The sequence below is a fragment of the Pleurodeles waltl genome, chromosome 6 (genome assembly GCF_031143425.1).
Source record: "Pleurodeles waltl isolate 20211129_DDA chromosome 6, aPleWal1.hap1.20221129, whole genome shotgun sequence".
Lineage (NCBI taxonomy): Eukaryota > Metazoa > Chordata > Amphibia > Caudata > Salamandridae > Pleurodeles > Pleurodeles waltl.
In genome coordinates, this window is record NC_090445.1 from 1,111,128,908 (window position 1) to 1,111,139,349 (window position 10,442).

General features: G+C 44.4%; 1 protein-coding gene across 1 annotated transcript; it reads left to right on the top strand.

Annotated features, from left to right (window-relative positions):
- Window positions 1–3,767: 3,767 nt before the first annotated feature.
- Window positions 3,768–7,145, top strand: LOC138300645 (transcription factor HES-5-like). The gene is made up of 3 exons (XM_069240255.1): window positions 3,768–3,883; window positions 4,132–4,312; window positions 4,797–7,145. Exons 1-3 carry the CDS (start codon window positions 3,821–3,823, stop codon window positions 5,015–5,017), a joined length of 465 nt encoding a protein of 154 aa, XP_069096356.1. The 5' UTR covers window positions 3,768–3,820; the 3' UTR covers window positions 5,018–7,145.
- The last annotated feature ends 3,297 nt before the right edge of the window (window positions 7,146–10,442 follow it).

Consider the following 10,442-nt stretch of genomic DNA (forward strand, 5'->3'; position numbering starts at 1 on the left):
TAGTGGTCCCATTGCCCTAGGACTACCACTCAGTGAGTTATTGGCAAAAATGTTTTGTGAAAGGAATGCCCCACAAAGCATTATGGAATGAGTTTCCAAAAGCGGAACGCCACAACAAAAATGGCATATATAAGAAACAAGGTCCTATAACTATATAGTCAGCCCCTAGAGTACATAATCACCTGAAAAGAGACTGGCAGAAAGTAATGCAAGGAAATCATATATTTAGCCTCAAGTGGGCATAGTGCATTATACATTTTCAGACCTATCAGACCCCCACTGCAATAACAGTACAAATAAGGCCTTTAAAAACACTACTCCCAGCCATAAAAACAAAAGTTCCAGCAATGAGAGCTTAAAAATGCACTGAGTGATAAGAGAGATTACTATTTTGGGGTCCCCTCCAACCTAGTGTGGGGACCCAGAGATAACACTGACAGAAACAGAGCATTGTGTTGAACATTTGGGGGAGGTTCCATCGTTGTAGAACCACCGCAGGCTGAGTTATGGGACAAAATGTTTTGAAAAAGAAATGCTCTGCAAAGCATTATGGGACGAGTCTCCCAAGTGCCCTGAATATTGTAGTTTCTGTGTTTTATTTCAGTTTTAAATGCTCCAGTTTGAATATTGTTCAACTGCTTACCTTGTAGGTAAGTGGTACTCATGTAAAGCGCTCCACCGATCGAGTTCGCGCTATATGAAACGTTACATACTCATGTAAAGCGCTCCTGCAATTGAGTTTGAGCTATATGAAACTTCAAAAATAAAACACTTAAGTAAATAAAAAAAGAACCCCCCCACCAACTTGTAGACCAACTGATCCACTAAAATAAAACTCACCCACCCCTAAAAAAACAACCCTGCTTACCTTGACTGATCCATCTTCTTGCTCCTTCCTGCTTGCCTACCCATCCTCATAGCTAGACTGCTGCCTGAACAACGAATATGCAGCCTGCTTTAACCACACAAATTCATAGTTAAGACATACGCCTTGTTTAGCTTGCAGCCGTCTGGGATGCGTGGCTGTGCCAGCATAGTTTATGTAGTTTCTCTTGTGGATTGGGGTAGATTGGAGTGGGATAGCTTTGAGTGGAGTAGTGTAGATTGGGGTAGACTGGAGTGGGTTTGATTGGAGTGGGGTACACTGGAGCACGATGTGGTATATTCAAGTGGACTGTGGTAGGCTAGGGTAAATTGCGGTGGGTGGATTGGGTTAAATTGGGTTAGATAGGATTGGTGTGGAGCGGGGTACGTTGGAGGGCGGTCGATTGAGGTGGGGTGAGATAGATTGGGTCCAGTGGAGTGGACTAGATCGGAGTGAAGTAGATTGGAGTAAAGTTGAGTAAAGTGGATTGGGGCATATTGGAGTGGAGTGCACTGGGGTAGACCGGGGTGGACTGGGATAGATTTGGGGAGAATGGAGTGGAGTGGTTTAGAACGGGGTAGATTGAAGTGGAATGGGGTATGTGGTGTGGAGCGGAGGGTTGTAGAGTAGAAGGCATAGAGTAAAGTAGCATAGAGGGGAGTGACATAGAGTCAGGTGTTGTACTGTGTCATAGAGCGTCTTTGATTGAAGGAGCATAGAATGGAGTGACCTTTGATGAAGTGGAGGGAAGTGTCGTAGAATGTATTGGCGTGGCGTAGAGTGGAAGGGCATAGAGGGGAGCAGGGTGTTGTAGAGTGGTGTAAGGTGGAGTGGCGTATTGAAGAGTATGCGTGGTGTGGTGGTGCTCTGTCATTACAGACAACACATTTTCAATTGAAATGATCATTACGTTTGCACTGACATACAGTTTTTCTGTGCACAAAGGATAACGGGTGTATTTGATCTTATTTGGTGGTTTTCAAATATTTCTTTCCACCACAATTCAGAATTACAAAAAAATATGGTTCATTTGTACTTTCCAAATTCTGAAGGTTTCTGAAACACCAGCACAGTTCATGTTTGCTGTGTCTTTGGAAAAAAAACCATCCTGCACCCTGCCATCTCACATGGCTCCTCAGCAGCATTGTCACATACAGTCTCTCACTTTGAAGTCAGAGAAAGACAAGTAAACACCAAGCTCCCTCCAGGACGGGTGAGGGTCCCCTTATGACACCTACGTATGAGACAAGCCACGCAGGGGTCACCCCTTCTAAGTGTATCAAAGCAACTTACTGTTACACACAGGTGTGATTTTCGTGAAGTGCCTCTTGTTTCTGTCATAGCCTCGCCCACACACACGGGTGTTGTCATAAACAGACTGAATGACTGATTAGGAACATTTATATAGCGTCCACTACCCTGAAGAGAGTCTTGGAGCTGCTCCCACCCACACCTTGCGTGTGCTTCCGGTCGGACCCCCCACATGTACCACCCCTACAAAAAAAAAAAAACACTCGCGCTGCCCCAGCAGTCACCTGTAGCAGCAGACAGGTGGGGCGGCAGGGGTTGGTCCTATTTCGTCTCCGAGCCCCCGCGCCCCTCCCTCCCGCGGCCTCACCTTTGTCCTGGACCCTGGGTCTGCTAGAAGGACTGTGATCTGACGCTGGGCTGGGGCCGGAGACTCTCAGCGGTTCCCACACTGTCGCCCATTCATCCCATTCAGAGGATACAATAGAAGTGTGTCACACCAGAGGCCCCGGCTCCAGGGAATCTGACCCTCCCCTGGGGTAATCTGCAGCCGCCATCTGGGGAGCAGCCAGTGGCAGGGGGAGGACTCAGTGCGCGGGTCCTGTCAGGCCCGAGGACTGGGCCCGTTATTTCTACTGGAGGGCCTGGCACAACAATAGAAGTCTCAATATATTTAAAACGGAAATGTTGAAACAGAATCCCATGCGTAAATCTTCAGACATTGTGACGAAGCGACGCCCGGCAGAAACTGAACGTTTTAGGACCAAGTTAGACGTGGAGAAAGCATGACAAGATGTTGACAGGTTCGGGTGACACCAGGGGTGCACGTCAGGCTTGTAGTAAAAGAACCAGGGCTCGTGGAGACGGGAACCGAAGATGAAGATCAACAACATATTTACCACAGTATTTTACAAACGTTGTAAGAGGCACCGGCCATGGACCGTGCACGGACCTGCTACATTACATCCGTGAAGAATACACCACATCAGTGCTTTACCTGCCTGACTGAATCTAGTGCTGCAGCCAGTGTGGGCGCTTTCAGCACTGGACAGTTCCACGCAGGCGCTAGTGCAGTGCGGGTGTTACACACGTCATCGGCTGACGCTTCTTTATTTTGCATTATTTTATATGCAGCAGGTTGAACTTTCCCGCCAGGATACGGGCGAGTTAAGGAATTCACGACTGACAACAGCATTTCCTGACTTTTACTAATGACTGTTGGAAATAGTTTACAAACCAGGGAACCCTTCACTGTAAGTGCTCTTCGTACTGTATACTTTCGACAGAACTGAGTAAAAATGTACTTTCGCTAAAGTGATCAACATTAAGATGCCCAGTCTTGGGCCCCGCTCATTCATGCCTTTTCAAGACTTCTGCCACACCCACCGGTATTTAATACTGTCACACCGATTAGCTTCTGGCAGATGCCTGAGCCATATCACTTTAATGGGGCAGCTCTTTCCCACACTCTGATCCTTTGTGTCCGGCCCCAGATGTCCCCCCTCCCTCCCTGTACCGTGCCACACTTCTATTGTCCCTGCTGCTCTCTGATTGGCTGCTAAGTGTGAGAACCTCTCTCCAGCCCCAGACCCACACATTTCCCTGCAGGCGGAGGGGGATAAATAGGGCAGGAGGGCGCGAGCTCTTCAGATACAGATCACTGTGGGTTCACTGCAGAGACCCGGCGCTTCACCCAGACCGGGCAAGATGGCGCCTTCCAGGACCTTGAGGGCATATGAAGAGGAGCGCGAGGGGAGAGATATTAGAAAGGTAAGAATCTGAAATCTCTATGCATTCATATTTTTGGTATATAAACATAGTACGAACTTTAAAGAGCTATTCATACCTCATGGTGTACATTATTTTTACCATTACCTTCGTTCTGTATAAAATTATTTAGTTTAGCACTTGTATTATAAAATTATAAATATATTCTCTGCTGGTGACTTTTAACAAGTGTTAAACACGTTTACAACTTTCTTCAAATACAATAACGAATCCGTATTTTGTCTCTGCAGCTGAGGAAGCCAGTGGTGGAGAAGCTGAGGAGAGATCGCATCAACAGCAGCATTGAGCAGCTGAGGATGTTACTGCGGAGAGAGTTTGAGGAACAGGAACTTCCGCCCAAAGCAGAGAAAGCGGATATCCTGGAAATGGCCGTGAGATACCTGGCCCAGCGGCTGCAGACACCGGCACCAGGTGAGAGCTCGTGAAATGAATTTGCTGTTTTATGTGGTAAAGGGTGAAGTCTGGGTACGGGCAGGTGGGTGTGGCGAAAGTGGTGTGGGCCACGAGTGGGTGATGCAGTTTCTAGTTACTGAAGGGTGAAAACCACAGTGGGTGCACTTTGCAGTTATGTGCTTGTCTGCGTGTGTGGGGTGGGGAGAGAGGTCGGCTGGGGTTAGTTCATCACTGTCCAGAGGTTTAACTATTGATAGTAGCATTGGGGTGGTACTCGGGGCAGGCGTATGACATTTAAATAACTCCATTATCGCCCAGTGCCATTTTACCTGAAGTAAACTCCTGTTTTAAAGACAAGAGAATCGTCTCTACCTCTAAACCACCTGCAGCAACCAGAGGAAAACAAAACCATCTAGAGGGCTTTAATAGAGAGCATGATCTGTGTGTTCACTTCACGATGTGAAAATGTACAAGCATTAACCCCTCCTCTCTCTCCCTGCAGCCGTGGCCTCCAGCGAAGGTTACTCCAGGTGCCTCCAGGACTCTCTGCACTTCCTCTCCCTCCACGGAGCCCCCACAGAGACCCGGATGAAGCTGCTGCGGGCCCTCCATAGACCTGCGGCTGCAAGAGAGGCTGTGTGTCCTTCTCGGCCTCCGTCCTGTCCCAGCAGCACTAAAGAGCCCTCCCAGGACAGCCCCAGAGCCCTGTGGAGACCCTGGTAATGCGGGGACTGCGGCCTGGACTTTTCTTCGGACTTCTTTAGAGGCCTCGGTCCTCTCTGAGGGGAGAATATCCATTCTCGTGTCTGGAGCTGGCCCTGCTGTGCAGGGGGGAGTTTACTGCACTTCAAGGAGTGGAGTGAGGATCGAATGTATATCCTCATAGGATGGACAGTGAGTGATGTTATATCCTCACAGGATGGACAATGTGAATATTATATGCTCGCAGGAGGGGCAGTATTTCAATAGTACATCCATACAGGGTGAGCAGTGTGTGAGTGCTATACCCTCCTAAATGTACAGTGTGTGAATATTATACCCACACAGTGTGAGCAGTGTGACTATTACATCCGCATAGGGTGGGTGGTGTGTAAATATTATGTCCATGTTTGATGGACAGTGTTTGAATGTTAAATCCTCACTCATGGTGGAAAGTGAGAATACTATATATCCTCTTAGGATGGACAGTATATGAATATAATATCCCCATTGAATGGGCAGTGCAGCTAATAAATCCTTAAAGGATGAACAATGTGAAAATATTATATCCCTGTAGGATGGACAGTGTTTGGATGTTAAATCCACTCTCAGGAGGGTCAGTGTGAATATTATATCCTTTTGGGATTGACAGTGTGTGAGTATTATACCCACACAGTGTGAGCAGTGTGACTATTACATCCGCATAGGGTGGGTGGTGTGTAAATATTATGTCCATGTGTGATGGACAGTGTTTGAATGTTAAATCCTCACTCATGGTGGACAGTTAGAATACTATATATCCTCTTAGGATGGACAGTATATGAATATAATATCCTCATAGAATGGGCAGTGCAACTACTAAATCCTTATAGGATGGACAATGTGTATATATTATATCCATGTAGGATGGACAGTGTTTGGATGTTAAATCCACTCTCAGGAGGGTCAGTGTGAATAATATATCCTCTTGAGACTGACAGTGTACGAATATTATATCCCCAGAGGATGGGCAGTGTAGCTATTAAATCCTTTATCGGATGGACAATGTGTAAATATTATATCCGTGTCGGATGGACAGTGTTTGTTAAATCCATACTCAAGATGGACACTGTGAAAGTTATATCTGTTTATGATAAATGTTGGCTGAACACAATTTAGATTACACAGTATGTAAATATTGTGTGAACATGAATTTGTTAAACATTGGCAGTATCTGTAATAATTTGTAATTTATAACTTTGTTGAAATGAATGAACTAAAGTCATTAATAAGACGTGCCTTCAATTTCGAAATATTTTTAACAGTTTTTTTGCAAGAAACTCAGATTGTTTGGAGTGACGACGGCTCCTCGCCTCTTTTGTATCAATTTTGATATGTAGTATTTCCTATTGGAAATTATCATAAAAGCGTACTGCCTTCTGTGTAGGCCAAGTATGCTTCTGTGCTTTCAGAAATATCTGAATCGTCTCTGATAAGTGATGTATTTTAGACTTTTCTCACAAAATGCACATTAATTGCCTTTTAACTATCAATGTTGATATATCTGTATTTTCAATTGGAAATTCTTCAGGTAAATCCCCTGCCTTCTGTGAAGGTAAAGAGTGTTTCTGTTCTTTTGGAGATTTGCGGATTATCTCTGAAAAGTGTATGTGACAATGTGCACATTAATTATGTTTCCTCCAAAGTGTAAGGTTCATTGTTGGTGAAAGGAAAGGAGTAATAGTTATAATTACTGCTGAGTCTCCATTTTAAAATACGTCTTGGCGCTATTTGTGTAAATTACACAATATTGTGTTCTCTTTTATAAAGATGTTCAGTTTGGTGATCTCCCTGCCATAGATTTGTATCTCAGTGACTGAGAATGTTCTACTTCCGGGTCTTCTACAATATTTGTAGGGCTGCGATTATCAGTAGAAACTCATTCAGTTACAGAATGAAACCCAGGATTTAGCTCCTGTGATGAAGATATTCAGTGTATCAGATGTAAGAATGGCTTGTGAGTATCCTCTTGTCTGAGCTGTGACGTTTCGTGTGACATTGTGTATCTGTCACGTGATTCTACACTTTTCCTGCTTTATGAAGGGACTTCGGTCGAGATGTGAACTTGTTCAAATAAAAATGCAGAACTCAATAAAATGGAATGAAACATCAATTGTTGCTCCTTCTGTTTTTCTTTCGATGGCTGAACGTTGCTCTGAAGAAAGATGTTTCCATCGTAGACGACAAGGGCCGGGACATTGTCAATAGCTTCTCTTATCACAGTTTGGAAGGGAAACTGCTCATTGCAGCTGGGACAACAATTCACAGATGTTGTGCAGTTGTGAGATTTATGTCCCAATTATTAGTACAGGATTTACTTTCAAGACGTATCACTGGCGGTCAGATTACGATGGAGTAAACAGAACACTCTGTAGTAAATATTTGAAATCTGCACTACTGTGAGGCTCAAGGCTGCGTGAGACAGTGCACCTGACGTCATGTGTAGCCAAGGGTGCTTCTAGGCACTAGAGTGAAATATGGAGCCTTGCAACACTAACAGTTTTCTATGACAACATGTGAACTATGGCTTCACTCTCTTCGTAGAGAGGGCGGCTTAGACGTGTAGATGTGCATTGAGCTAGAGTTCAAGTGTGTTTCACAAAGTATAGGAGGTTTCACACTCCTGATCCGTTCATGGTACTCGGAGCCCAACTTTCAAATTGCATTAAATTCAGGCACTGGAGGAGGAAGAGGGGCAGTGAGGTACACAGAGCTGCCAGAAGTGTCGGAGGCGCGTGACATATTGAGTACGATAAGTTTGTCATAGGCAGTGGTCCAGGCAATATAATGGCCCGGCCGTGCAGGAATAATTGCAGAAAGCTGATATTTTTAAAACATAAATAATGGACGTTTTTTAAGAAGGTACTCTCATAAAACATAATCACTATAAAATGCGCAAAATCTTTGGAATCAGTTCACAAACTCACGTATTACACATTACACTTCATAGGGTTACTCTGGTCCATTCATGGAACTTCACTGCACACTTTTTTGTCAGATGGAACCACCCTGACTGTGATCCATTCAAATGGAAAATGAACTACTTTTTTTGCATGTGTGGTCACACTGCCCTTATGCATGAACCATACGGCTAGATGGTTCCAGCCAATCGGCTCTATACTTCCCAGCTTACACCGGCCACACTTTATTGTGTGGACCGCTAGGATTAGTGAGCGTAGCATCAGAGGCATAAGCTTTTGTGCTATGCCAAAAAATATCAAACCTAAAGCCCAACCCTGGCCCTCACTGAAGCAAAACATTCTTCTTTCAGACGTGAAGTTCCCCAAGCAACTCTTTAATATGAAATACTCTCACTTCCATAGTTACGCAACCACAACTGACCTGAGTTAACCACCAGCAACAAATCACACTACCAACTAACTATTCAGCACACAGCTAATACATTTCACTAATAGAAGAGGCACTGGCAAACCCAATAGGTCCAGTGTTGGCTGTTAGCCTTTTGGCTTTGCCAAACCAAAAGTATTTTTCAGTCTCAAAAACCACATATTGTGATAATTCCTGGCACTTAAAGGGAACTACTTTGAGTTCGGAAATGCTCAGTGTGAAGGAGACCAATGCTGCCACTCAGGGTCAAGTTTGCCAGTTTCTGAATAGGGATGGCGCACTGCCATATGCTGTAGTTGGCAGAAGAAATATGCGAATGGCACAGCTGCAGACCAATGATGAAGAGGGATATGTATTTTACAAACATAATTTTGGGAAGCTCAAAAGGTATTGGTTAACGTCATACCTTTAGAAAAGGTTGGGATTGTGGGAAACCATCTTTTGGTGTTGTGGAGAAGTTGGGTTAGGATTGTCCAAGGGGCAAGGAGGAGATTACCTCCACACTGGGGTTCATTTATTTCTGAGTCCAACCACATCTCTTGCGCGTCTCTGCATTGATTCACATGGGTTTGCCAGGGTTGCAGCTACGGCCCCCGCTTTGCGCCTCTTGACAATAGCGCTGACTCTTCGACCCCCGGCCTGGCCTTAGAGGTGGCAAAATCAGTGTCAAAAACAAAAGAACACAAAGCTCATTCTTATGAATTGGCTGTTATGAATTCACTGTCCACTATCATACACTATTCTTAAACTATTTCTATCATAAAGAAAATTGCTAAATGTATTCTCCCGCCTTCTTACCAACGTTTTTGACTGTACCTTATACTTTCTAGACCGGACTATTTGCAATGGCTCTGCAAAAAAGAGTTTAGAATAAACTCCAGGTTCTGCAAAATTCAGCAGCACGGATCCCCCTGAATGTGCCCAAATCTCACTTTGCCACTTAAATGCTGAGTAGGCTACACTGGCTTCCCATCAAACAACCAATTGTTTTCAAAGCTCTTTGTATTGCAATTAAAGCACTGTATGGTCAGGCTTCAGAACACCTGAAAAATAGTTTTAAACGCTATGCATCCATCAGAACTCCGCGTTCCTCAATAAACAACCTAGTTGTCCCCTCCCTTTAACGCTCCTTGTGGGGGGCAGGAGTTTTGTTAGGTATACTGCTGAGAAATGGAACAGTTGTCCACCAGGATTAAAATCCATGTCTTCTCTTTTGACATTTAGGAAATCCCCAAAAACCTGGTTATTCATGAAATTGTGCATACTTCCTTTCCTTGTGCACTTTCAGCGCCAAGACGCCCTCTGCATTCATGCTCTCTGATCATCATCATTATTAGTGTAATAAAAGGAATTGCAGCATGAGGCCCAACAAAATATTTCCTGGCAGCTGAGGTAGTTAAAGTGATTTTGAATGTATGATGTATGTGTGGTTACAGGTGAGAGTGTGTTTGTGTGAAAGAGACATTGTGAATGTAGGTGACTGGTATTTTTAAATGTATTTCCCTGCCTTCTTACCAACGGTTTTGACTGTACCTTATACTTTCAAGACTAGACTATTTGCAATGGTCTTTACCAGAACCTGCAAAAAAGAGTTTAGAATAAACTCCAGGTTCTGCAAAATTCAGCAGCACGGATCCCCCTGAATGTGCCCAGATCTCACTTTGCCACTCAAATGGTAAGTAGGCTACACTGGCTTCCCATCAAACAACCAAATGTTTTAAAGCTCTTTGTATTGCGTTTAAAGCACTGCATGGTAAGGGTTCAGAACACCTGAAAAACAGTTTTAACCGCTATGCATCCATCAGAACTCCGCGGTCCTCAATAAACAACCTAGTTGCCTCCTCCTTTGAATGCTCCTCGTGGGGGGCAGGAGTTTTGTTGGGTGTACTGCTGAGAATCGGAACAGCCTTCCGCCAGAATTAAAATCCATGCCTTCTCTTTTGACATTTAGGAAATCCCTAAAAACTTGGTTATTCATGAAATAGTGGCTACCTCCTTTCCTTGTGCACTTTCAGTGCCAAGACGCCCTCTGCATTCATGCCCTCATCATCATCATCATTAT

Coding starts and splice junctions, on each gene's coding strand:
- LOC138300645 (XM_069240255.1), top strand. CDS start 3,821: ATGGCGCCTTCCAGGACCTTGAGGGCATATGAAGAGGAGCGCGAGGGG. Junction 3,884..4,131: donor AGGGGAGAGATATTAGAAAG/GTAAGAATCTGA, acceptor TTGTCTCTGCAG/CTGAGGAAGCCAGTGGTGGA. Junction 4,313..4,796: donor GCTGCAGACACCGGCACCAG/GTGAGAGCTCGT, acceptor CTCTCCCTGCAG/CCGTGGCCTCCAGCGAAGGT.